General features: G+C 63.7%; 1 protein-coding gene across 1 annotated transcript; it reads left to right on the forward strand.

Moving 5' to 3' along the window:
• The first annotated feature begins 2,707 nt into the window (after positions 1–2,707).
• On the forward strand, positions 2,708–26,534 carry CELSR2 (cadherin EGF LAG seven-pass G-type receptor 2). Its single transcript, XM_008147109.3, has 34 exons — positions 2,708–6,014; positions 11,017–11,664; positions 13,756–13,978; positions 14,399–14,514; positions 14,706–14,794; positions 15,163–15,320; positions 15,701–15,864; positions 15,998–16,123; positions 16,468–16,634; positions 16,917–17,204; positions 17,313–17,487; positions 17,654–17,795; positions 17,970–18,090; positions 18,485–18,668; positions 18,838–18,939; positions 19,890–19,984; positions 20,227–20,436; positions 21,105–21,288; positions 21,399–21,527; positions 21,622–21,802; positions 21,981–22,148; positions 22,235–22,361; positions 22,475–22,675; positions 22,948–23,122; positions 23,401–23,513; positions 23,672–23,751; positions 23,838–23,964; positions 24,069–24,191; positions 24,794–24,921; positions 25,150–25,238; positions 25,348–25,539; positions 25,675–25,842; positions 25,937–26,171; positions 26,450–26,534. The coding sequence occupies exons 1-34, from the start codon at positions 2,708–2,710 to the stop codon at positions 26,475–26,477; spliced, it is 8,763 nt and encodes a 2,920-aa protein (XP_008145331.2). The 3' UTR covers positions 26,478–26,534.
• Positions 26,535–26,944: the final 410 nt, after the last annotated feature.

Genomic DNA, 26,944 nt, shown 5'->3' on the forward strand with positions numbered 1-26,944 from the left:
GAGCTGAAGGGAGGGGCTCCTTGCATCCCTCAACCTGTCTGCCCTCAGGCGGGAAGGCCACTCACCTGGAGGGGCCCCTCCTGCCCCATCTTGCCTTCCCAGGCACCCCCTGCCTTGGTGCTCGGCTCCAGAACAATGTTCCGTGATCAGAGCCAAGGCCGCTGCTCCCTGGCACCCAGGAGCTGGTTTTAGTACAAAAGGAGAGAGAGATAAACGAGAGCTGAGTTTCTCCATGTGTTGGCTTGAGCCTTCAGCAGAAATGAGAGTCTCATTACCCAACCCTGGTTCAAAGGATAATTAACAGATGGTATAATTTCCGAGCATTCTCCGCACCACATGGCTATTAGGGCAAGAGCAAAATGCCCACGCAGCCCCTAGATCCACCCAAACCACAAAGTCAGAGGAAGTCCCAGGAGGCAGAGCCACCTCTCTGCCTCGGGAGCTGCCCTTGGCCTTGACTAGAAGAAAAAAGCTCATCTTGGTTAAAGGGGGGGAGCCTTGGTCCTCTGCCACCTCCTTCTGTGTCCATCACCATTGCCAGGAATGTAGTCTAACCCCCTCCCCGTCTCCAGGCCGTCTCCTTTCCTTCCCCCCTGGGGAGAGAGAGAAGAGCTGATTTCTCATTCTTGGCATCCCTGTGTGGGTCACACGGAAGTTCCTTGAGCCTGGGGGCCCCTGTGAGGGGATTCTTGGCTCCTCTTTTGTGATCAGAGTACAGTATTGGCAGTTGGTCCCATGCTTTTTCAAACTGGGTTCTTCCAGACCCTCCGATTCCACTTGGTGGCCGAGGGTTCTCTTGGTCGGGGGAGCAGTGATGTTGGAACAAGTCCCTGACCCCCTCTCCCACCCTGCAACCCTACCTTTACTTGTTTCATATTTGGAGCTTCCACTTTATATTTTATTTGGGTAAAAAAAAAAAAAAGGATTCTATTGCTAAATAAACTTTTGAAAACCATTGACCTCATCCAAACCCCTCTATTTAGAAAAGGGAAGTTCAGGCACAGGAATTGGACCGAGGTTGCACAGCTAGAGGGTGGTGGGGCGGACTAAAGCCCTGGCCTCCTCCCCGAGCCAGCTCTCGCCACCACCAGGCCCCTGCTGCTCACCCAGTTGGCCCTGCAGTCCCTGGATGGTGGCCCTGGTTGGGGTAGGAGAGAGGGGATCCCCTTCCGAAGCGCCCTTGCCTCCTCTTCTTCATGGTCAGCGTCCACACCAGAGCTCCTGGAATCCGCTCACCCCTTTCAAGTGGAAAGTCCAGGCCACGGGCCAGCAGGTGAAGAGGCCCCGGAGCCCTGGGCACTGGGCAGGGCCGTGTGCTGGTCACGAAGCTGTGGGTAGGAGGAGGAGGGGAGTGGCCGCTGGACATTGATGGTGAAGGAAGGAGAAGAGGTCCTCTCTCCAGACAGAGGCCCGTTGGGGAGTGAAAAGCCTTGGTCCAGGCCCCAGGAAGCCTGTGTCACAGCTTGGCTCCGCCCTTAGCCAGCCTGGGGACCCTGTACAAGTTTCTCCCTCTCTGGGCTGCAGAACTGGCCATCTTAACGTGTTTACACCAGCTGGCTTCTGCCCCGGCGACACTCCCAGCTCACCTCCCTGTGAAAAGCCCAGGTGGTGTCCAAGCCACAAGGACAATCTGCCCAGAGTGGGATCCCCAGGGACAGCCTGGTTGGATCACAGCTTGATGAGGGGAGGGGCTCAGGGCCCCACTGTGCATTCCCAGGGCCCTGGGGTGTTTCTGGGAAATGGGGGAGGCTTGATACTGTTGAGAAAGGCCATTTTAGCTTAGACCTGTGGGAGGGGACAGTATGGAGGGCTCTGATAACTCTGTATAACTCTGCAGCAGCCAGCAGTTATAGGTGGTGTGCGGGGGGCGGATAAGGGGGGCACTTGGCTTCTGAGAGCCCTTCAAAATGTTTGGAAAACCTCTAAGCATACTTAGGGTAGGGCCACTGTTATTATTACTCGCTCTCTGGCTTCTGATAGTTGATTCCTCTCTAGGCGGTGGGAGGGATATGGGGGTGGGGGTGGGGTGGGTGGTTGGGTGGGTTCTGGACCACAAGAAGCTTAGAGCATCCACGCGGAGGAGGGCACTGGGTGGGGCCCACCTCCTTCGGTGCGGCTGGCGTCGCCACTTTAAGGCGGCGGCGGCGCGAGCAGGTCTATGGTAATGAGCCGCCGCCGCCGCCGCTCTGCAGACCTCGCCGGCCCGCCGGGGAGGCGAGGGAGCGCGGGGCTAGGCCGGGGGCCGCGGCGACAGCAGCAGCCGCGGCGGGGACGCGAGGCGCGAGCGGGCGGCGCGTGGCCGTCGGGGGCGGCCGAGTCCGGGTGACCAGCTCCGTGGGCGCAGGTGGGCGATCTCGCCGAGGCGGAGAGGCAACCCCGGGGATCGGAGGGGCCGGCAGGGCCTGGGGCGCGCGGGGCCCGCGAGCGCAGGTGGGGAGAGCTGGGCGCGCAAGTGGAGACGCAGCCCTCACCCAGGGTGGTCGCGGTGACCCGGGCGCGGGCCCGGCTCGGGGAAAGGTGGGAACCCGGGCGCATCGGAGGACGCAGCGCCGGCCCCGCCGAGGCACCAAGGCGCAGGCCCCGCGGGGCGCACGAGTGGCCCCCGGGGACCAGCGCCCCGGCCCGGGCATGAGGCGCGGCGGGGCCGGCAGGAGCCGGAGGAGGAGCCGCCGCCGCCGTTGACCCGGCCGGCCGGGAGCAGGGAGAGATGCGGAGCCGGGCGGCCCGCACCCCTCTTCCCACGCCGCCGCTGCCGCTGCTGTTGCTGCTGCTGTTGCTGCTTCCGCCACTCCTGGGAGACCAAGTGGGGCCCTGTCGTTCCCTGGGGACTGGAGGACGCGGCTCCTCGGGGGCCTGCGCCCCCGTTGGCTGGCTCTGTCCGGCCTCAGCCTCGAACCTCTGGCTCTACACTAGCCGCTGCAGGGATGCGGGGACGGAGCTGACCGGCCATCTGGTGCCACACCACGATGGGCTGAGGGTCTGGTGTCCAGAATCGGGGGCCCACATCCCCCTGCCGCCAGCCCCCGAAGGCTGCCCCTGGAGTTGTCGCCTCCTGGGCATCGGAGGCCACCTTTCCCCGCAAGGCAAGCTCACCCTGCCCCACGAGCACCCGTGCTTGAAGGCCCCACGGCTGAGATGCCAGTCCTGCACGCTGGTGCAGACCCCGGGGCTCAGGGCAGGGGAACAGTCGGCAGAAGAGCCCACGGGTGGGCGTCGGAAAAGGAATGTGAATACGGCTCCCCAGTTCCAGCCCCCCAGCTACCAGGCCACAGTGCCCGAGAACCAGCCAGCAGGCACCCCTGTGGCTTCCCTGCGGGCCATCGACCCAGATGAGGGCGAGGCGGGCCGGCTGGAGTACACCATGGATGCCCTCTTCGATAGCCGCTCCAACCACTTCTTCTCCCTGGACCCCATCACTGGCGCTGTCACCACCGCCGAGGAGCTGGATCGGGAGACCAAGAGCACCCACGTGTTCAGGGTCACGGCGCAGGATCACGGCATGCCCCGACGCAGTGCCCTGGCCACACTCACCATCTTGGTGACGGACACCAACGATCACGACCCCGTTTTCGAGCAGCAGGAATACAAGGAGAGCCTCCGGGAGAACCTGGAGGTCGGCTACGAGGTGCTCACCGTCAGAGCCACCGATGGGGACGCCCCGCCCAATGCCAACATTCTGTATCGCCTGCTCGAGGGGCCCGGGGGCAGCCCCTCGGACGTCTTTGAGATCGACCCCCGTTCCGGGGTGATCCGAACCCGTGGCCCCGTGGACAGGGAGGAGGTGGAATCCTACCAGTTGACGGTGGAGGCAAGTGACCAGGGTCGGGACCCCGGTCCGCGGAGCGCCACAGCCTCTGTTTTCCTGTCTGTGGAGGACGACAATGACAACGCCCCCCAGTTCAGCGAGAAGCGCTACGTGGTGCAGGTGCGGGAGGACGTGACCCCGGGGGCCCCGGTGCTCAGAGTCACCGCCTCCGATCGAGACAAGGGCAGCAACGCCCTGGTGCATTACAGCATCATGAGCGGCAACGCTCGGGGGCAGTTTTACCTGGATGCCCAGACTGGCGCCCTGGATGTGGTGAGCCCTCTTGATTATGAGACGACGAAGGAGTACACCCTTCGGGTTCGGGCACAGGACGGTGGCCGCCCCCCGCTCTCCAACGTCTCTGGCCTGGTGACAGTGCAGGTCCTCGATATCAACGACAACGCCCCCATCTTCGTCAGCACCCCCTTCCAGGCTACTGTCCTGGAGAGTGTCCCCTTAGGCTACCTGGTCCTGCACGTCCAGGCCATCGACGCCGACGCCGGCGACAACGCCCGCCTGGAGTACCGCCTCGCCGGGGTTGGCCATGACTTCCCCTTCACCATCAACAATGGCACCGGCTGGATCTCCGTGGCCGCGGAGCTGGACCGGGAGGAAGTGGATTTCTACAGCTTTGGGGTGGAAGCCCGGGACCACGGCACCCCAGCGCTCACCGCCTCGGCCAGTGTGAGCGTGACCGTCCTGGATGTTAACGACAACAACCCGGCCTTCACCCAACCAGAGTACACGGTGCGGCTCAACGAGGACGCCGCTGTGGGCACCAGCGTGGTGACCGTGTCGGCCGTGGACCGCGACGCCCACAGCGTCATCACCTACCAGATCACCAGCGGCAACACCCGGAACCGCTTCTCCATCACCAGCCAGAGTGGCGGCGGGCTGGTGTCCCTCGCTCTGCCGCTGGACTACAAACTCGAGCGGCAGTATGTGCTGGCCGTCACCGCCTCCGACGGCACGCGGCAGGACACGGCGCAGGTGGTGGTGAACGTCACGGATGCCAACACCCATCGGCCCGTCTTCCAGAGCTCCCACTACACGGTGAACGTGAACGAGGACCGGCCCGCGGGCACCACGGTGGTGCTGATCAGCGCCACGGACGAGGACACCGGTGAGAATGCCCGCATCACCTACTTCATGGAGGACAGCATCCCTCAGTTCCGCATCGATGCGGACACAGGGGCCGTCACGACGCAGGCAGAGCTGGACTATGAGGACCAGGTGTCCTACACGCTGGCCATCACCGCCCGAGACAACGGCATTCCGCAGAAGTCCGACACCACCTACCTGGAGATCCTGGTGAACGACGTGAATGACAACGCCCCTCAGTTCCTGCGGGACTCCTACCAGGGCAGCATCTACGAGGACGCGCCCCCGTTCACCAGCGTCCTGCAGATCTCGGCCACCGACCGCGACTCTGGCCTTAACGGCAGGGTCTTCTACACCTTTCAAGGGGGTGACGATGGCGACGGCGACTTCATCGTCGAGTCCACGTCGGGCATCGTGCGGACACTTCGGAGGCTGGATCGCGAGAACGTGGCCCAGTACGTCTTGCGGGCCTATGCCGTGGACAAGGGCATGCCTCCGGCCCGCACGCCCATGGAGGTGACGGTCACCGTGCTGGACGTGAACGACAACCCGCCCGTCTTTGAGCAGGACGAGTTCGATGTGTTTGTGGAAGAGAACAGCCCCATCGGGCTGGCCGTGGCCCGGGTCACCGCCACCGACCCGGACGAAGGCACCAACGCCCAGATCATGTACCAGATCGTGGAGGGCAACATCCCCGAGGTCTTCCAGCTGGACATCTTCTCGGGGGAGCTCACCGCTCTGGTGGACTTGGACTACGAGGACCGGCCCGAGTACGTCCTGGTCATCCAGGCCACGTCGGCGCCCCTGGTGAGCCGGGCCACCGTCCACGTCCGCCTGCTTGACCGCAATGACAACCCTCCAGTGCTGGGCAACTTTGAGATCCTTTTCAACAACTATGTCACCAACCGCTCCAGCAGCTTCCCCGGCGGCGCCATCGGCCGCGTGCCTGCCCACGACCCCGACGTCTCCGACAGCCTGACGTACAGCTTCGAGCGGGGAAACGAACTCAGCCTGGTCCTGCTCAATGCCTCCACCGGGGAGCTGAGGTTGAGCCGGGCCCTGGACAACAACCGGCCTCTGGAGGCCGTCATGAGCGTGCTGGTGTCAGGTAAGGAGGGTCCCGGGGGGGTGCGCTGGGGAGGGGGTGGGCCCGGGCGGCTGGCCAGGGTGGAACTCCTGACCCCCCCCCTGTTCTGCCTGGTGCCTGGCACGGAGGTTGAGGGGCCGACGCCGGTTGGGAAGGAGCCCCAGGAGTCCTGGCTGCCAGTGCGGCCGGCTGAGCCCGCTGCCTCGGTTGGCTGCCCCTGCCCACCAGCCTGTGACGTGCGGGAGGAAGTCTTGTGAGGCTGCCCTGGCTCTAGCTGCCAGGAATTGTGAAAAAAAAAAAAAAAAAAAAGGCGGGTGCAAGACTGGGGGGCCCAAAGAGCTGGGGGAGGGGAAGAGAGGCCAGTGGGCCCCTTCAGCACCCCTCACCCAGCAGGGCTCTCCTGTGATCTCAGGCGGAGCTGAGGCGGCGGGGCACAGGGTTGCCGCCACAGGGTCAGGACCCTGCCGTCGGGCCTCTTGGGCCCCTTCTGGCTCCCAGCTGAGCCACACACCAGCTGAGGGGGACTTTGTCTGCAGCGTTCTTTTCCCTCCAGGCAGAAAGGCCTGGCCTGGCTCCCCTTTCAGAGCTCCCACAGGAAGTCAGGCCAGAGCTCATTGTCTCTGTCCAAACAGACCCCACTGTCAGAGGCCCTGGTTCGGTCCGGCTTGGGGGAGGGGGCTGCAGGGAAGCCCGGGGCAGGCCGAGACCTCCTGGGCCCCCTTGCCACCCCAGAGGCTATTCTGAGGACCCCGGGCCTTCCCTGCTGGCTGGGACCAGCCTGGGCTCTGGGAATGGGGTGTGGGGACCAGGATGAGCCAGGGGACTGATGGCCTTTGAGGGCAGAGCCCCCAGATCCGGTGGGGGGGTGAGAGAGCAGAGTCCTGGAGTGTGGGAGCCTGGCCGGGACCCAGACGGGGCATTCCTGCTGCTTGGCCAAGCGCTCAGCCTGTGGACTCCCTGGGCTGAAGGGGAGGGGGAGGGGGAGGTGGGTTGAGGCGGGGGTGGCCTTGTACCTTTTCTATCAGCTATGGGGAGTGAGCGCCGTCCGCAAGGAGGGGCTGGCCCCAGGATGCAGAGCCCTTCCCCGAGCCTGGGAACAACCGGGGTCCTGTGAGGACCCCTTGTTACAAGGCTGCACCCTGGGGATGGGTTTGGTCCTGGACCTCCACTCCACACATATGAGGGAGGGGAGTTTGGGCCTGAGGGAGGAAGAGGCAGGAGAGAGATGCAGGGCATGGCTTCAGCTCCTCCCCAGTCGTGGTCCTTCCTGGACAGACCCTTCCCTGCCCGTCCCCCTGGTGGCCAGGGTGTGGGGGCTTTTAGAGGTCATGGATAAGACTCCATGCCTTCGAAGCTTCAGTTTCCCCTCCAAGAGGAGGGACTGGGAGGCTGGAGTTCCTCTATCCTGTGTCGTCCTCTCTGCTGGGAGGCCGGGCAGCGGGAAGGACAGCCGCTCCCGCTTGTCCTCGCCCCAGCCCGCCCTGAGCGCGTGTGGCAGGACACTGAGGGATGGCTGCAGAGCAGGCCCCACCCAGCCTTTGGGCTCCTGTCAGGGCGAGCCCCAGACCTCGGCTCCCCTGTGATAGAGAGAGGGGAAGGCCTCCCTGGCCCTCCAGCCCTAGCCCCACCCTCTCCCCTCAGCTCTGACCCTTGGAGGCAGTCACCACGGCAACCCCCAAAGTTCATGGAGGTTGGGGTAAGGGGGGATTGACTCCCACTGCCCCTTTGTTTTCCTGCTCTTGTTCTTTGTCCCTTCTTTCTTCCCGCCCCTGCCCAGGGGGGCCCTTCGGCACTGGCCCTCTCCAGTGCCCTCTCGCCTTCTCCTGGGCTGGTCTCGCCTCCTTCCCCACTTTCTCTGTCGCTGGCTCTTTTCCTGGGCCTTTGTCTTCCCCTGTTTGGTCTCCGAGTTGCTGCCTCTCTGATTTCCTTTCTCTCGTGCCCACCGGCTGCAGCTGCCCCAGCCCGGGCTGCTGGCTGTCCTGGACCTGCCTTCTCCTTGCCTTTCTCACTCTGCTAGGCGCACAGGAGCTCCTGTCCAAGGCCCGCTCAGCCTCCTGCGGGCCTGCAAGCGCCACTGGCACATCTGCCAGGGGGACGGGAGACTTGGCGTCTGATTCTGCCACAGTCTGGGACCTGGCCCTTTTCCAGGTGTGGCTGGCTGGGCTCTGGGCGCAGGTAGTGTTTCCTGGGGTCAGAGGCCATGCCCAGGAGCATGCCTCAGGCAATGCACCTCCCACCCCTGTTCCCACCACAGCCTTTGCACCTGAGGGGCGACCCAGGTCAAGGCAGGGGAGAGGAACAAAAAGGAAGGAGGGAGCAGTAGGTTAACTGCTGGGGACGGGGGACAATAGCAGAGGGGGCAGGTGGCCGCAGATGGTGGACCAGATGGGAAGCCACAGAGACGCAGTGGGCGAGGGGCAGAGGCGGGGCCTGGGACGGTGGCGGTGGGGAACCCGGGAAGGAGGGCTTGTTCCCAGGGCTGCGTGGTGGTGAGGTTTCTCTTGCTCCGTGGCCTGGACTGTCCCCTCCCCGCCCTAATCAGTCAGGAGCACTCTGTGTAGACTCGGGGGCTGCTTTCTGCCTGAAGGGCCTCTCCCCTCAAGGAGTCGTCAGGCAGAGCTCCCCGGTACACAGGAGTCCCGTGCGAGCACCCTACCCGAGTGCAGGGCGTCTGAAGGAGGGAGCAAAGTAGAGCCAGCGGCCAATAGATCTGGGCAGGCTTCCCGGAGTAGGTGAGTTAGGCGGCGGGGTGGGCCAGGTCGGAAGAACAGGCCGTGAGACAGGAGTGGGAGGAGCTGAAACGGGTGATGACAAGCAGAGGTGCTGGGAGAGTGGGCAGGCCTTGCAACCTCGGGCCACGAGGCTGGAGGACAGGCGGGCAGTGAGCTGGGACACGGCTGAGATGGCCTTCCCAGCCTCACCTGAGCCCTCCGTGTCGTCAGCCACCTCCAGCAGGTACGACAGAAAAGCAGAGTCCATTTGTAGACCCCTCTGTGACTCTCACCCGGCCCCAGAAACGCCATCTCCTGCCCCATTCCTGCTAGGGTTTTTTTGTTTTTTTTTTAAATATATATATTTTATTGATTTTTTACAGAGAGGAAGGGAGAGGGATAGAGAGTTAGAAACATCGATGAGAGAGAAACATCGATCAGCTGCCTCCTGCACACCCCCCACCGGGGATGTGCCCGCAACCGAGGTACATGCCCTTGACCGGAATCGAACCTGGGACCCTTCCGTCCGCAGGCTGACGCTCTATCCACTGAGCCAAACCGGTCAGGGCTAGGGGGTTCTTTTTCATATCTATTCAGGGCCCCTCCTGCTGTGTTTTAAAAACTCTTTCTTCACGACGGAGACTGAATTCCCATCAACATCTTAATATTTACTGAACACCCACTATGTGCAGGCCTTTGTAGTAATTGAAAATATGAATGTTCCTTAGAGCCCTGCCCAGCCATTTCCCCCACCCCTTGACCTGCAGCGTGCATTTTGAGCTCAATTTCCGTGTGTCCGGTGTGTATGGCGTTGCGGGGCTCAGGCGTGTGGGTGGAGTGAGACAGCAGAGTGTGCGAGTAGGCAGCCGTTGGTGAGTGTGTGCCAGGCATCCTGGTGTAATGCCGTGAGCCAAGTGGGCGATGCGTAGTTAGAGGCCCTAGGGCCAGAGAAGACTTCAGGCCTTTCCATCTGTGCCCCCCCCCCCCCCCCCCCCCCCCCCCAGACCCCTGAGCACCAGAGCAGTGGGTGCTGTCGCCACTGGCTAGGTGGCTCAGCTGGATTTCCTGGGGTGGAGCCCCCCGGGCTATCCTTAGCAGCCCAGAGAATTGGATGGGAAGAATGCTTTGTGTGGGGCGTTGCTATGGGGATAGTGGCCTGCGCCCAAGCAGCCATGGGGCTCCGTGGGAGGAGGACCGGGTGGCCCACTGACCCAGTTCGTCCCCCACTCTCTGCTGTGGTGGAGGAGGGGGGAGCACAGCCAGGGTCAGGGCTGTGGTCGTGTGGAGATACAGAGGCGGAGGGGGCAGGAGGATTAGATTTGTGGGTCTCTCATGGTGCTCTGGTCCTGTGGAGAGGTAAGAAAAAGGCAGAATACAGTTCTCCTGCAGGGAAGCCCGAGGGGACAGGACCCATGGCTTCGGCAGAGGAAGGTGTACAGATATTAAAAGATGCTCCGTGCTTCACACCAGAGGGTTTGGGGAGAGAGCATTTTTTTAAAAGAATATTTTTATTGATTTCAAAGAGAAAGGGAGAGGAAGAAAGGGATAGAAAAATCAATGATGAGAGAGAATCATTGATTGGCTGCCTCCTGCACGCCCTACACTGGAGATCCAGCCCGAAACCCAGGCATGTGCCCTTGACCGGAATCGAACTCGGGACCCTTCAGTCCGCAGGCCGACGCTCTATCCACTGAGCCAAACCAGCTTGGGTGAGAGAGCACTTCTGAATGTTGAATCCCCTATGCATGGGGGCTGATCCTCACGGAGTGACTTGCCTACAGGTGGCATATCTCCTTGGCACCTTTATGCCAGTTAGAAAAGAGAGCCTCTCCCTAGGCCAGTGGTCGGCAAACTGCGGTTCGCGAGCCACATGCGGCTCTTTGGCCCCTTGAGTGTTTAGCCAAGGCCAGCTTAGGAGTACCCTAATTAAGTTAATAACAATGTACCTACCTATATAGTTTAAGTGTAAAAACTTTGGCTCTCAAAAGATATTTCAATCGTTGCGCTGTTGACTAATGAGTTTGCCGACCACTGCCCTAGGCGGTTTGGCTCAGCGTCGGCCTGTGGCCTGAAGGGTCCCCGTTGAATTCAGGTCAAGGGCACATACCTTGGTTGCAGGCGCAATCCCTGGCCCTGGTCAGGGCACATGAGGGAGGCAACCCATCGATGTGCCTCTCACATCGGACGTCTCTCTAAAGTGAGACCCTTCCTGCCAACTGAGCGGTGCCAGAGCGTGTGTGGGATTTCAGCCGGGCGCGCTCCCCCTCGCTCCCGGCCCTGACCCGCACCGCCGCCTCTCGGCCTCTCCGCAGACGGCGTGCACAGTGTGACCGCCCAGTGCGCCCTGCGCGTCACCATCATCACGGACGAGATGCTCACGCACAGCATCACCCTGCGCCTGGAGGACATGTCCCCGGAGCGCTTCCTGTCCCCGCTGCTGGGCCTCTTCATCCAGGCGGTGGCGGCCACGCTGGCCACGCCCCCCGACCACGTGGTGGTCTTCAACGTGCAGCGGGACACGGACGCCCCCGGCGGCCACATCCTCAACGTCAGCCTGTCGGTGGGCCAGCCGCCGGGGCCCGGGGGCGGGCCGCCCTTCCTGCCCTCGGAGGACCTGCAGGAGCGCCTGTACCTCAACCGCAGCCTGCTGGCGGCCATCTCGGCGCAGCGCGTGCTGCCCTTCGACGACAACATCTGCCTGCGCGAGCCCTGCGAGAACTACATGCGCTGCGTGTCGGTGCTGCGCTTCGACTCCTCGGCGCCCTTCATCGCCTCCTCCTCCGTGCTCTTCCGGCCCATCCACCCCGTCGGGGGGCTGCGCTGCCGCTGCCCGCCCGGCTTCACCGGCGACTACTGCGAGACCGAGGTGGACCTCTGCTACTCGCGGCCCTGCGGGCCCCACGGGCGCTGCCGCAGCCGCGAGGGCGGCTACACCTGCCTCTGCCGCGATGGCTACACGGGTGAGCCGAGGGGGGGGTTCGTTACCACCTTCTCTTCCAGAGCGAGGTACCGGCTGCCCTGGCCGGCCGTTCACACATCCCCACCTGCAGAGGAAGGCAGAAAAGGGGGTCCTCCTCCTCCACTCCCCGCCCACCTGCACCCCAAGCCAGTGTCCCTGAGGTCAGCACTGGCTCGAGAGCCAACCCGCTTGCTTGGGTTTGTATCCCAGCTTTGCCACCAGGAGCTGTGTGTCCTTAAGCAAGCTACGTAACCTCTCTGTGCCTCAGTATTTTATATATATATTTTTTTTAATATATATTTTATTGATTTTTTTTTTTTACAGAGAGGAAGGGAGAGGGATAGAGAGTTAGAAACATCAATGAGAGAGAAACATCCATGATGAGAGAGAAACATCGATCAGCTGCCTCCTGCACACCTCCTACTGGGGATGTGCCCGCAACCAAGGTACATGCCCTTGACCGGAATCGAACCTGGGACCCTTGAGTCCGCAGGCCAACGCTCTGTCCACTGAGTCTGTGCCTCAGTATTTTAAAATGGAAATGATCAGTCTACTTACATCATGGGGCAGCTGTGAGTGTTAATTTCATGGGCGGTTGTGAGGATTCATGTAATTCATTTAATACGTGGGAAGAGCTGGCCTGTGGGAAATGTTGGCTGAGATCCGGCGACTTGCTCCAGGTCTCACCTCGAAGCTTGATTAGAGGTGAGGCTGGGCCCCCACCCTGATCTCCCCGCACCCCGCCCCGCCCCGCCCCACCCTAGACACAGTGTAAGTTACCTGTCTGAGCTGCCGGAAGTGCTTTTCCCCCCAGGCACTGAGGGGAAGGCAGGAAGAGCTGGGAACCCAGAGGGGCTCAGGTGCGGGGATGAGGGTGTTTCAGATCACTGCACCTGTGCGACCCTGAGCAGGTGCATCCAAGAGGGTCCTGCCCAGGAGGCCTCCCTGTTGGCCTGTGACCCAGTCCCTCTCTTGCTGGCTGCCTCTGCTCTGTGCTCCTGACCCCTCCCTGCAGGCCCTTGTTTCTCATCTGGACACCCCTTCACCTCTCCCCAGGGCCCTCCTTCCCCAGGCCTTAGGCCTGGCTCCCTCTGCACCAGAGCCATGCCTGCGGCTCAGCCCGCAGCGGCGCCACCGCCTCCCCTGCCACATCATCCTGCCCAGAACTTCCCAGACTTGACTCCTCTCAGCTGCTGCTGTGGGTGGGGGGGGAGGGGAGGGGTGGGTTTGGGGGAGGGGAGCGGAGTCTTTGTCCAGGAGGATGACAGGGGGGGGCTTAGAGTAGGCGAACAACAGTTTCCATGGAAACAAGAGCCAGTCACTAGGCACAGGAGCGGAGAACCTATCTCTAGAATCTGGGAATGGGGAGGGGGAGAAAGGGGTGGGTTTTCCCATTGGAATTTTCAGCTCCTCCATTGAATCCTGGTCTGCGCCCAGCGCTCAGTTCCCAACTTAGCATCTCCCACGTGCACAGAGGTCCCAGTCTGGACCCCAGGGCTCAGGGTGGGAGGTCCCCGCCCCATTCCTGGGGAGTCCCCACCTCCCCCTCCCCCCACGTCCCCCCATAACTCCGACAAATCCAAGTGGAAGCCTGGTCTCATCCCCAGGGAGGGAAACTGATCTTGGCGCCTGACGGGACAAAAGCACCAGTGGGAGGGAGGGAGGGAGGGAGGCGTTTGGCACCAGCTTCGCGCTGACCTGCAGCTCTTCCTTCCCCGCACATTCACCCCTGCACGGGCCAGAGCACCCCCCAGCTCGCTTGGTACCCAAGGCTAGTAGGGACCTAGGCCTTATGATCGGGGAGCTCACAGGCCCAAAAGGGGTATGGCAGGGCCTGGGAGCTTCAGGAACTTGCAGGAGAGGGGTATAACTATAGGGGATTGTGGTGAGAACGGTCCAGTGGGCCAGGTACAGCAGCGGGAAGGGCTGAGGTTTCTCAGAGGAGATGGAGGAAGAAAAGGGGTGCTGGGAGAGTTTGGGAGTGCTGTGGGGTCACAGGAGACCGTGGGCGGTATCGCCTGGTGGGGAGGAGTCCCAGCCCCCCACCTCCTCTCAGACACGTGGCCCTCACCCTGCCTTCCCTCTGGCCCAGGTGAGCACTGTGAGGTGAGTGCCCGCTCAGGCCGCTGCAGCCCCGGCGTCTGCAGAAACGGGGGCACCTGCGTCAACCTGCTGGTCGGCGGCTTCAAGTGCGACTGCCCGTCCGGAGACTTCGAGAAGCCCTTCTGCCAGGTGACCACCCGCAGCTTCCCTGCTCGCTCCTTCATCACCTTCCGCGGCCTGCGCCAGCGCTTCCACTTCACGCTGGCCCTCTCGTGAGTGGCTGGGCCGGGCTGGCGGGGGGGGGGCGGGGAGAGGATGGTGGGAGTCCGGTGCCTCCTGTTCTACAGACAAGGCGAGCGGGCAGCAGCGAGGGTGCTGGGTGCAGGTTGTTGGCTGAACCAGGTCTGTGCACTTGGACTTGCCTGTGCACTTGGCCAGCAGCCCTTCCTCACCCACCAGGGCCCACCTATCGCTCCTCCCACCCAGCCCGCGGGGGTGGGGAGCCGGCAGGCCAGGGTTTCGGTTCTGGTTTGGGCTCGTCTTCCACATTCTAGCCCCCTGGCCCACGGCCTTGACCGAGGTGTCAGCCGTCTGGATGGTACCGAATAGAATCCAGGGCTGGTTGGGTGGCTGGGGAGCTGGCATGCCAACGGGTGCCCCATTCCCTGCCCCCGTGCCCGATCCCTGCACAGGTTTGCCACCAAGGAGCGCGACGGGCTCCTGCTGTACAACGGGCGCTTCAACGAGAAGCATGACTTTGTGGCCCTCGAGGTGATCCAGGAGCAGGTCCAGCTCACCTTCTCCGCAGGTGATCCCGTGGCCCCGTGTCCTCGCCCGCCCGTCTCCCAGAGGCGCCATGCCTCTCGGCCCCTGACCCCAAGTCACACACTCTCCCAGCCAGACCTGGGCCCAGGACCAAGCATGGGCACACCCTCCCCCTGCCCCCCGCCATTCCCAGCCCTCACCTGGCGTCCCAGCTCACTTGGGTCCTTTCCCTAGGGGAGTCCACCACCACCGTGTCCCCGTTTGTGCCAGGGGGAGTCAGCGATGGCCAGTGGCACACAGTACAGCTGAAGTACTACAATAAGGTGGGTGTGGGCGGGGTTAGGGAGTTGGCGGGTCCTGCCCTTGGCTCAGGTGCTCACCCAGACCTGGGTGGCTCTGCCTCCAGGGGTCGGGTCATGGCATGTCTGCCTGAAAGGGAGGGAGGGGTGGGCGTTTGTCACCTTGCTGGGGCATTTCCATTCCAGTGGGTAGTGCCAGATGCTCCCTGTTCTGTTACGCTCGCCAAACGCAAATGGACGTTGCTTTAAGCTCACAAGTCACGGGACTGCACATATGTGCACATGTGTGGACACAAAGGGGTATCAGCGTGCGCCGGTGTCTTTGTGCCTGGCCCACGAACCTAGTCGGCTCCTGCCCGCTGTTTCCCTTCTCTGCCCGTCCCCGTCCGCAGCCTCTGCTGGGCCAGACCGGGCTCCCCCAGGGCCCATCGGAGCAGAAGGTGGCCGTGGTGACCGTGGATGGCTGTGACACGGGGGTGGCCCTGCGCTTCGGAGCCGTGCTGGGCAACTACTCCTGCGCTGCCCAGGGCACCCAGGGTGGCAGCAAGAAGTAAGCGGGGGAGAGGGCCAGATGCCGGGGTGGGGTGAGAGGCTGGACAGGGAGGGACGGTTGAGAGGAGACCTTCAGGGCCCTGAAAGGGGAACCGATCTAGATGGGGGCCACCCTCACCCTGCGTCCCCCGGCCTGCTCAGCCCTCTGGGGGTAGGAGCAGGCGAGATTGGGAGATGAGAGCAGGGCCTTGTGGATTGGGGAGGTGAGAAGGTGGGTATGGGGTGCCTCCCCTCCCCCCGTCCCCCTGGCGCTGCTCTGCAGGGCGCCTCGGACCCCGAGGCCCTTCCCGTCTGTGGCCTGGTGGCAGGGAGTGGGGAGAAGGAAGAGCCCCCGGCTGCCCTTTCTGCTTTCCCAGCACCCCGTTGTCGCTCCCCCAGGTCTCTGGATCTGACGGGGCCCCTGCTGCTGGGTGGGGTGCCTGACCTGCCCGAGAGCTTCCCTGTCCGCACGCGGCACTTCGTGGGCTGCATGAGGAACCTGCAGGTGGACAGCCGGCACGTGGACATGGCCGACTTCATCGCCAACAATGGCACCGAGCCTGGTATGCGAGCCCGGGGTGGGGCAAGGCCCGGAGCCCAATGCACAGAGGGGAGATACCTGGTCCAGGCGGGGTCTCAGAACCCCTCCAGCCACTGGCCCGGGACCCCTGCCTGAGCCCCCTTCTCTCCATCCAGGCTGCTCTTCCAAGAAGAACGTGTGTGACAGCAACACTTGCCACAACGGGGGCACCTGTGTGAACCAGTGGGACGCGTTCAGCTGCGAGTGCCCGCTGGGCTTCGGGGGCAAAAGCTGTGCCCAGGGTAGGAGGAGAGGCCGAGGCCCCGCGCTGTCAACAGTGCTGGGAACCCTGGCAGCGACAGGCACTGGGCAGGGCCCGCCGAGCCGGGGCTGTGGGTGGAAAAGCGTGTCTGGGCAGAGCCCTGAGCGGGTAGCACAGGAGACAAAGGGCCCAGTGATAGACAGGCGTGGGCACAGCGTGGGGCGGGCCCAGGGCAGGTAAATGCTCTGGAGGCGGGACCGACGAGGGAGTGGGCGCTAGGAGAGGCAGTGCCCTGCCTCCCACGGGGCCGCCCCCACTGGGCATCATATCTCCTGAGGCGCTCGTCTGCCCCGCCCCTCAGCCTGCCTTTATCTGCCTCCCCAGAAATGGCCAACCCCCAGCGCTTCCTGGGCAGCAGCCTGGTGGCCTGGCATGGCCTCTCGCTGCCCATCTCCCAGCCCTGGCACCTCAGCCTCATGTTCCGCACACGCCAGGCCGACGGTGTCCTACTGCAGGCTGTCACCAGGGGGCGAAGCACCATCACCCTGCAGGTGATGCACGGAGGGAGGGCAGGGGTAGGTGGGCCCTGGCCAGGGCTGCTGCAGCCTCCAGGGGGCTGGTCTGAGATGGGTCTTTCCTGGAAATGAAAAGGCAGATGATCAGTTTGGTGGGTCACTGCTGCCATCTGTTGGGCCTGAAGGAAATAACACCTTGTCCTCTGGCCTCAGTGGGGCAGCAAGATGGGTTTGCCCGTTCGGGAAGGGGACAGTGGGTGGGAAGAAGAGCCAGTCACGGTGGTCTGATGACCCTCCGTTATTTCCTCCCTGTGCCAGCTGCGGGAGGGCCACGTCGTGCTGAGTGTGGAGGGTACGGGGCTCCAGGCCTCCTCTCTCCGCCTGGAGCCAGGCCGGGCCAATGACGGCGACTGGCACCATGCACAGCTGGCACTCGGAGCCAGCGGGGGCCCTGGCCATGCCATCTTGTCCTTCGACTATGGGCAGCAGCGGGCAGAGGGAAACCTGGGCCCCCGGCTGCACGGGCTGCACCTGAGCAACATTACGGTGGGAGGAGTGCCGGGGCCAGCCAGTGGTGTGGCCCGAGGCTTTCGGGGCTGTTTGCAGGTGAGCACCCTCCCCGGCCTTCCCAGCCCCCACCCCCCCCCCCCGCTCCCACCACCACCACCGGGAGGCCTGCTCCACGGAGGGCCAACACTGCCCTGTCCTCCCCAGGGTGTGCGGGTGAGCGAGACGCCCAAGGGTGTCAGCAGCCTGGATCCCAGCCGCGGGGAAAGCATCAACGTGGAGCCAGGCTGCAGCCTGCCAGATCCCTGTGACTCGAACCCGTGTCCTGCCAACAGCTATTGCAGCGATGACTGGGACAGCTATTCCTGCAGCTGTGATCCAGGTGAGCCAGGGATCCAGGGAAACGGGGCAGGTGAGCAGGTGCCTGAGGTCTCAGACTGGCTCTGCTGTGTGACCTGGGGCCAATCACATCACGTCTCAGTGGAAGGAGACGGATGAAGAAAGTGCTAGGGGAGGGAGGGAACTGAGCCTCGCCTGTCCTTTCCCAGGTTACTATGGTGACAACTGTACTAACGTGTGTAACCTGAACCCATGTGAGCACCAGTCCACGTGCACCCGAAAGCCCAGTGCCCCCCATGGCTACACCTGCGAGTGTCCCCCAAATTACCTTGGGCCATACTGTGAGACCAGGTAAGTGGGCCGGGCACACAGTAGCGGGTCCCAGTGGCTACTACCTACCTCTGGTGTGTCCCTCGGAGCACTGAAGGCCGGGCTAAGGGGCAGCCAGGGCCAGAAGGGCCACCCAGGGCCACACCGGGCAGAATGGCAGAGGGAGCTCATGCCTGCCTGGGCCCCTCTCTGCAGGATTGACCAGCCTTGCCCCCGAGGTTGGTGGGGGCACCCCACGTGCGGCCCATGCAACTGTGATGTCAGCAAAGGCTTCGACCCCGACTGCAACAAGACAAGCGGCGAGTGCCACTGCAAGGTGACAGCCCTGACCCAGGCCTTGACCTCTGCTCCACACGTCCTGGGCTTGCGGGGGCCGTGGGGGGGGGGGGGGCCCTTCCTGCAGAGACTGAGGCCTGCGCTTTGCTCTAATGCGGCGGGCAAGTGGCTCTTCGTCCTCGTGTGTCCGGGAGGTTGGGGGACCCAGGACCAGAGCTTGACTAGGGAGCTCTGGGCCAGCTGGACTGGTCGTGTGCTGCTGGCGGGCTAAACTCCCGATCATTGTCAGTTGTTAAATATTTTGAATACTACTCGTGGGGCGGCGGGGGGAACCTGAGGTCGGGGGGCCTCTCTCCAAGGGGCCACAGCTGAAAGGACCCATGAGCCTCCAGCAGAGAGAGCCTGAGCCAGAAACCCTCCCCCACTCCTCCCAGGAGAACCACTTCCGGCCCCCTGGCAGCCCCGCCTGCCTCCTGTGCGACTGCTACCCCACGGGCTCCTTGTCCCGCGTCTGCGACCCCGAGGACGGCCAGTGTCCGTGCAAGCCGGGCGTCATTGGGCGCCAGTGCGACCGCTGTGACAACCCTTTTGCTGAGGTCACCACCAATGGCTGTGAAGGTGGGGCTCCCTCGACGGGTGGGTGGCCCCCGTCACGGTGTGCCAGGTCCTGGTGTCCCGGGAGCAGACGCTGGTGATAGACCCGAGGATGCTGAGGGGGGGGCGGGGGAGCCTGGGCAGAGCTGCGGGGGAGACCTGCTCCCGGGTGACGGTGTGTGCTTCCCCGCAGTGAATTACGACAGCTGCCCGCGGGCCATCGAGGCCGGGATCTGGTGGCCCCGTACCCGCTTCGGGCTGCCTGCTGCCGCCCCCTGCCCCAAAGGCTCCTTTGGTACGTGCTGCAGGCCCCGAGGCCTAGAATGGGAGATGGAGGACTTAGCCTCTCATCGGTGGGGTGCGGGCGGAAAGCCCCTGGCTGCAGACCCTGGGACCCCCTTTCTGGCTTCCAGGTCCTAGAGGCTCCATGTCCCATCCTTCCCTGGATCATGGTTCCTCTGTTCCCAAGGGCGCCCAGAGGAATGGCGCCTACATCTTGGACTCTTTTTTTTTTTTTAATATATTTTATTGATTTTTTACAGAGAGGAAGAGAGAGGGATAGACAGTTAGAAACATCGATCAGCTGCCTCCTGCATACCCCCTACTGGGGATGTGCCCACAACCAAGGTACATGCCCTTGACCGGAATCGAACCCGGGACCTTTCAGTCCGCAGACTGACGCTCTATCCACTGAGCCAAACCGGTTTCGGCACATCTTGGACTCTTAACGAAAGTGCTGAGAGACCTACAGGGTGCCCAGCACAGGGCTGGGTGCTGGGGATTCAAAGATGAACCCCACAGGGGTCTCAGCCTGAGCTCATCACCTGGTTTTGGAGTTAGGCCACTAGACATAGTCTGCGGAGCAGGGGATGTTGGGCGCTGTCCCAGGGGACCCAGCCCGGGATGGGGTTTGGCGCTGGTCCTCAGATTGACCAAGAGCAGAGTTCCCAAGCCGAGAATGGCTGAGAGCAGAAGGTGGTGACTGGAGAAGGGGCAGGGCCGGGGCCGGGGGGGGGGGGGGGGAGAGAAGGGGCTCAAGGAGGCCATGTGCCCATGCTCCTTAGCCCTTGTTTAGGCTCATCTGGCCGAGCCTTTGGCTTGAGTGTCGTGCACACCTGTCCTTCCATTTTGACCTGGGCTACAGGCGGGCAGGGCCCTCGTCTGCCTGTCTCCTCTCTAGCCCACGAGGTCTCATGGCCTCCAGTGCTCTCTTCCTGAGGCAGCCCTCTTGGCTTCCTTCCCCAGGGACCGCCGTGCGCCACTGTGACGAGCACAGGGGGTGGCTCCCCCCAAACCTCTTCAACTGCACGTCACTCACCTTCTCAGAGCTGAAGGGCTTCGTAAGTGAACCTCCTCATGGCCACCTCCTCCCTCCCCGTCCCCTGCCCAGTCTCACTTGGCCCGCCCAACTTTGAGAAAGGGATTCTGGGATTCGAGCTCCTGCCTCCTGAGGCCCCGGCTTGGAGAGGCCGTTTCTCCCCTTGGCTGAGGCCCCTGCACGCCAGTTCTGCCCTCTTGGGACCTCTCTGCCCCCGTCCTGCGCTGACCCGCTGCCCTCCCCTCCCTTCTGGTTCCGTCCTAGGCTGAGCGGCTGCAGCGAAACGAGTCAGGCCTGGACTCCGGGCGCTCCCAGCGGCTGGCCCTGCTTCTGCGCAATGCCACCCAGCACACGGCTGGCTACTTTGGCAGTGATGTCAAGGTGGCCTACCAGCTGGCCACACGGCTGCTGGCCCACGAGAGCGCCCAGCGGGGCTTCGGGCTGTCGGCCACACAGGACGTGCACTTCACTGAGGTGGGGCTCAGAGCGGGCAGGGGTGCCTCATAGTGAGGAGGGGTCTCTGAGTGAGTCTGCTCCTGAGGGCAGAGTCCGGAGCACTCCCCGCCCCTGCCTTTGGCATGAGACCTCCGTGAGATCCCCTGGCCATGGCCTGGCACCTGGGTAACTTAGAACACCTCTTCCCAGTGCTTTCCTTTTCTTTATTTTTTAAAATACGTTTTTGTTGATTTCAGAGAGGAAAGAAGAGGGAGAGAGAGAAACATCAGTGATGAGAGAGAATCATCGATCGGCTGCCTCCTGCATGCCCCCACTGGGGACAGAGCCTGCAACCTGGGCATGTGCCCTGATCGGAAATTGGACCATGAGCTCCTGGTTCATAGGTCGAAGCTCAACCACTGAGCCACGCCGGCCGGGCCCCAATGCTTTTCATAGCAAGGTGCCCATAAAAAATAACGTTGGTATTGGAGGTTGGTCTGACCAGGCTTCTCTGCCCACAGTGCCAGGGTAGGGAGCGGGTCCAGGCACAGGGCCTGGGCAGCTCAGAGAGATGAGGAGGAAGGGTTAGAGGGAGGGGAAGGCCGGTGGGGAGCCAGGGCTGGTCTAGGCACAGGCTGGCGCCTGGTAGTGGGGATGAGAGGTGGGGGGCTGCGGGCACAGCCCACAGTGACCATGCCCACCCCCAGAATCTGCTGCGGGTGGGCAGCGCCCTCCTGGACGCGGCCAACAAGCGGCACTGGGAGCTGATCCAGCAGACGGAGGGCGGCACCGCCTGGCTGCTGCAGCACTACGAGGCCTACGCCAGCGCGCTGGCCCAGAACATGCGGCACACCTACCTCAGCCCCTTCACCATCGTCACGCCCAACATCGGTGAGACGGCTGCCCGAGGCGGGGAGGGGTTTGCCGAGAGTCCCTGGTGCGGGTGGCCCTGCCAGGGCTCTGCCGGCCTCCCCGCGGTCTGACCTGCGCCCCCTCCCCAGTCATCTCTGTGGTTCGCCTGGACAAGGGGAACTTCGCTGGGGCCAAGCTGCCCCGCTACGAGGCGCTGCGGGGGGAGCGGCCCCCGGACCTCGAGACCACGGTCATTCTGCCTGAGTCTGTCTTCAGAGGTCAGTGGGGGCCCCAGGGTGGGTCAGGGGCCAGGCTGGGGTGTCTGTGGGGTGTCAGCAGGGTCCCGCTGAGCGGACAGTGTTCCTATCCCAGAAGCACCCCCCGTGGTCAGGCCCGCGGGCCCCGGAGAGGCCCAGGAGCCCGAGGAGCTGGCCCGGCGTCAGCGGCGGCACCCGGAGCTGAGCCAGGGCGAGGCCGTGGCCAGTGTCATCATCTACCGCACCCTGGCCGGGCTGCTGCCCCATAACTACGACCCGGACAAGCGCAGCCTGAGGCGAGTGGCTGGGGAGACCAGGGGTAGGAGGGTGGAGGTTGGGGTGCAGGCTGGTGGGGGAGTGCTGAGACTTACAGCAGGACCAGGGGTTGGGGGCATCTCAGCGGTGAGGGGTGGCGCCCCCGTCATACAACTACCGACCCCCGTGGTGATGGTGGACCCGCGTGCCCCGCATCAGGGTCCCCAAGCGCCCCGTCATCAACACGCCGGTGGTGAGCATCAGCGTCCATGACGACGACGAGCTGCTGCCCCGCGCCCTGGACAAGCCCGTCACCGTGCAGTTCCGGCTGCTGGAGACGGAGGAGCGGACCAAGCCCATCTGTGTCTTCTGGAACCACTCGATCCTGTGAGCCTGCCCTGCCCCACCCCCCGAGGCTTGGGGCCCCGGGGCACCCCACCCTCCTGGCTCCTGACCCTGCCTCCCTCCCGCAGGGTCAGTGGCACAGGCGGCTGGTCGGCCCGAGGCTGCGAAGTCGTCTTCCGCAACGAGAGCCACGTCAGCTGCCAGTGCAACCACATGACGAGCTTCGCCGTGCTCATGGACGTGTCCCGGCGGGAGGTGGGGCCGCAGGGGAGCCTGCGGAGCTGGGGTGGGAGCCGGGCACTGGGCTGGGGGCTCAGGCCCTGCTCTTCCTAATGCCCCCCGCCCGCCCCTTGCCACCCGCCCCGCAGAACGGGGAGATCCTGCCGCTGAAGACCCTGACGTACGTGGCCCTAGGGGTCACCTTGGCTGCCCTGCTGCTCACCTTCCTCTTCCTCACTCTCCTGCGTGCCCTGCGCTCTAACCAGCACGGCATCCGCCGGAACCTGACTGCCGCCCTGGGCCTGGCTCAGCTGGTCTTCCTCCTGGGAATCAACCAGGCCGACCTCCCTGTAAGCTGTCCCTCCTCACCCAGCCCCCCTAGCTCTCAGCTCTCCGGCTCCCGGATGAGTCCTCCCCACCCCGCCCCCCTCAACCTGCTCCTGCAGCAGGAACTGTCCAGGTTTCCTCTTCTCCAGCTCCCTTACTTCCCCAGCACCCTAGAAACACCTTCCTCTGGCCCAGACCCCCCTGAAGCCCCCCCGACACCCAGGCCATCACCCTCTGCGGAAGCCGCGCTCTGGGGGTGCCTGGGGTGCCCGGCCTGACCTGGCCCGGCCCTCAGTTCGCTTGCACAGTCATCGCCATCCTGCTGCACTTCCTGTTCCTCTGCACCTTCTCCTGGGCTCTGCTGGAGGCCTTGCACCTGTACCGGGCGCTCACCGAGGTGCGCGACGTCAATGCCGGCCCCATGCGCTTCTACTACATGCTGGGCTGGGGTGTGCCCGCCTTCATCACAGGTACCCCACCCGTCCCGGGCCTCGAGGTCCTACATCCCTTCATGGCCCACCGTCACGCTGCGTTCTCCCCACCCGTATCCCAGGCCCAGAGGCGCCACATCCCGATGCCCCAGGCCAGGTTCTCCATCGGTGTCCCTCTGGTTGAACCCGGTCCCTGAAGCCCCCACGCAGGGGCCGGGTCCCCGTGTGGAGAGGATGGCATGGACAGATGGGGGCAGAACCCGTCACTTTCGTGTCTGGTCCTGTGAGCCCACTTGCTGCTGTCCTCGTGCTGCCAGGTCTAGCCGTGGGCCTGGACCCGGAGGGCTATGGGAACCCCGACTTCTGCTGGCTCTCCATCTACGACACCCTCATCTGGAGTTTCGCTGGCCCTGTGGCCTTCGCTGTCTCGGTGAGCGCTGGAACGTGGGCGGGGGGGGTGGGGGGGGGGGGGTGGGGGGTGAGTTGAGTCCTCAGATCCTCGTTGGAAACAGCTGAGGCTGCAGGGCCCGTGGGGTGGAAGCTGCTGTTCCCTGATGATGCCCCCGGTGCCGTCCCCTCCTCTGCTAGATGAGTGTCTTCCTGTACATCCTGGCGGCCCGGGCCTCCTGCGCTGCCCGTCGGCAGGGCTTTGAGAAGAAGGGCCCTGTGTGAGTAAGGGTGTGGGTGCCGGGCAGGGGATGGGCGGCGTGTGGGAGGCCGCAGGGCCCCATTCACAGTCCTCCCCGCCCCCCAGCTCGGGCCTGAGGCCCTCCTTCGCTGTCCTGCTGCTGCTGAGTGCCGCGTGGCTGCTGGCCCTGCTCTCCGTCAACAGCGACACTCTCCTCTTCCACTACCTCTTCGCTGCCTGCAATTGCATCCAGGTACCCGGCCGGCCCATGCCCGGGGAGCCCCACGGAGACAGGAGGGGGAGCGTGGCTGTGGGTGCTCCAATGGGCGCTGACAGCTGCTGCCTCCTGCCTGCCAGGGCCCCCTCATCTTCCTCTCCTACGTGGTGCTTAGCAAGGAGGTCCGGAAAGCACTCAAGTTTGCCTGCAGCCGTAAGCCCAGCCCTGACCCTGCTCTGACCACCAAGTCTACCCTGACCTCGGTGAGGGTCCCAGGGCTCAGGGAGGAGGGGGGCTCTCGGGGAGTGGGGGGAGAGGCACGGGGCCCAAGGAGCCTGCTCTCTGTGCTTTAGTCCCACTTTCTCTCCATCCCTACATTCTTTCCTGGAAGGAGGAAGGGGTGGTGTAGTGGTATGTGTGGCCTGGGAAGAGGGGGCCCTGCGGGGTGGGGAGGGGGCTTTGACTTGGGAGAGAGGGCCTGGAGTTTGGGAGAATCAGGTGAGGAAGTGGCCAAGACAGCTAATCAGGTCATGAATGCCCAACACCTGAGAACCCCCTGGACTGGAGGTGAATTCTCCGAGTCTCCCCGGAGGCTCTCAGGAGACAGTTCCTGGTGCCGTCTCTCACCAACAAGCCCGCACACCGAGTCGGGGGCGCTCGGGGTCATAGGACTGGCCCAGCGAAGGCAGAGCCACAAGCACTGCTCGGCCCCGCGATGGGAGGCAGCGGAGATGTGGCCTCTCTCTTCCAGACCGGGGGGGTGGGGGGTGGGACTTGGGGCAGGCTCCCCCAGCCCTTCTGCTTCTAGCCTAAGACCCCCCATTTTCTGCTCCTCCACTTACTGACCTCTCTGTTCCCCATCCAGTCCTACAACTGCCCCAGCCCGTATGCGGATGGGCGGCTGTACCAGCCCTACGGAGACTCGGTTGGCTCTCTGCACAGCGCCAGCCGCTCGGGCAAGAGTCAGCCCAGCTACATCCCCTTCTTGCTGAGGTGAGCCCCAGTGACGGGGGGCAGGGCGGGGGCGGGGGGCGGCTGGTGAGGGGAGAAGAGCCCTGTGCATGCCAGGTCCAGCCAGCCGGCTGCTGGGAGTGCGCACCGCGGCTGACCCCGGTGGCAGCTTGAGTTAGGGGTAAGGGACACAGGGCAGGAACTGGGAACCAGAACGGGACACTGGGCAAGGGACAGGCTGACCCTGCCAGCACGGCCTTGTCTTCTTAGGGAGGAGTCCACACTGAACCCTGGGCAAGCGCCCCCTGGCCTGGGGGACCCCAGCAGCCTATTCCTGGAAGGTCAAGACCAGCAGCATGGTGAGGATGGGTGCCCTGACGGCTAGTCGGGTGAGGGTGCAGCTGCCTGGGTTTCGCTGAGAGTGGGCAGAGGCAGGTGGGCCAGCTCTGAGCTCTCTCCCCCTCCCAGACCCTGACACAGACTCCGACAGTGACCTGTCCCTAGAAGATGACCAGAGTGGCTCCTATGCCTCGACCCACTCATCGGACAGCGAGGAGGAGGAGGAGGAGGAGGCGGCAGCCGCCTTCCCCGGAGAGCCGGGCTGGGACAGCCTGCTGGGGCCCGGGGCCGAGAGACTGCCCCTGCACAGTACCCCCAAGGGTGGGCCGGCGCCAGGGCTGTGGCCTTTGAGGGGAAGGGGTGGGCAGAGGGCCTGGGATTCCTGGGAGGCAACACGAGGGTGGTGACTCAGCTGTCTGCCTTCTCTGGGACTCATCTACTTCCTTCCTCCACCAGACGGGGTCTCGGGGCCCGGGAAGGTCCCCTGGCCAGACTTTGGGACCACAGCAAAGGAGAGTGGTGGCAATGGGGCCTCTGAGGAGCGTCCTCGGGAGAATGGAGATGCCCTGCCGTGGGAGGGGTCCCTGGGCCCCCTTCCAGGCCTTTCTGCCCAACCTCACAAAGGTGAGTGGGCAACCTCACCCTCACACTTGCTCTCTAGGGCAGCCCTGTGCTCTCACCACCTGCTCCTCATGGCACCTGCCCTCCTGGCCCACAGGCATCCTCAAGAAGAAGTGTCTGCCCACCATCAGCGAGAAGAGCAGCCTCCTACGGCTACCCCTGGAGCAGGGCACGGCATCTTCTCGGGGCTCCTCGGCCAGCGAGGGCAGCCGGGGCGGGCCCCCTCCCCGCCCCCCACCCCGACAGAGTCTCCAGGAGCAGCTGAACGGGGTCATGCCCATCGCCATGAGCATCAAGGCGGGCACGGTGGACGAGGACTCGTCAGGCTCCGAGTGAGTGTGGCCGGGTGAGCGGGACGGGGTACAGAGGCCCTGGCCAGGCCTCCCCAGCCGGCTCTGGTTGGCAGTCAGAGGACGATGGGGCAGCTCCCTCACGGCGACAGGCCCACGAACCACAGCGCCCCGTGGGCAGCGGGCAGAGCGCAGAGCGGGAGGTGGGGAGCTGGGTTGCTTTTCCGTTTCCTTCTTCTGGTGGAAGCTTCTCGCTGTCTCCTCTGCTCCGACTAACCCTCCGTCTGCCTTCTCTGTCGCTTCCTTTCCTGCCTCTCCAGATTTCTCTTCTTTAACTTCCTGCATTAACCCTGGGCCGGTGGTTCCTACGCCCCGAGGCTCCCTTGCCTTCCCCAGCGGCACTCATGCCCCACTCCTGTCTTGTGCTTTATCCTGCCCCCGCTCCCCGCCGCCTGCCCGCCCGCCTGCCCGCAGCAGCGATGAAACGTCCATCTGAGGAGCCTGGGCCTTGCCGGGAGGGGACCCACCCCGCCCAAGGCCAGCTAGTGCCAACTCCCTCTCCCACCAGCCCCCTCACTGCACTTTGGACCCCTGGGGCCAACATCTCCAAGACAAAGTTTTTCAGAAAAGAGGAAAAAAAAAAATTTAAAAAGGATCTCCACTCTCATGACTTCAGGGATTAATTTTTTTTATATGCTGGAAACTGACTCCCCACTCCCTTCCCAAAGAGGATAGGACCTCCAGGGGCGCCCCAGCCTCTCCTCGGTTTCCCATCTGCTGTGCCTCTGGGAGGAGAGGGACTCTTGGGGGGCCCG

The sequence above is a fragment of the Eptesicus fuscus genome, chromosome 22 (genome assembly GCF_027574615.1).
Source record: "Eptesicus fuscus isolate TK198812 chromosome 22, DD_ASM_mEF_20220401, whole genome shotgun sequence".
Lineage (NCBI taxonomy): Eukaryota > Metazoa > Chordata > Mammalia > Chiroptera > Vespertilionidae > Eptesicus > Eptesicus fuscus.

Excerpts from the sequence above, each read along its gene's own strand:
- CELSR2 (XM_008147109.3), top strand. The coding sequence starts at position 2,708 with ATGCGGAGCCGGGCGGCCCGCACCCCTCTTCCCACGCCGCCGCTGCCG. Across the intron at positions 14,515-14,705 it reads CCAGCTCACCTTCTCCGCAG|GGGAGTCCACCACCACCGTG; the intron begins GTGATCCCGTGG and ends TCCTTTCCCTAG. Across the intron at positions 26,172-26,449 it reads GAGGACTCGTCAGGCTCCGA|ATTTCTCTTCTTTAACTTCC; the intron begins GTGAGTGTGGCC and ends CTGCCTCTCCAG.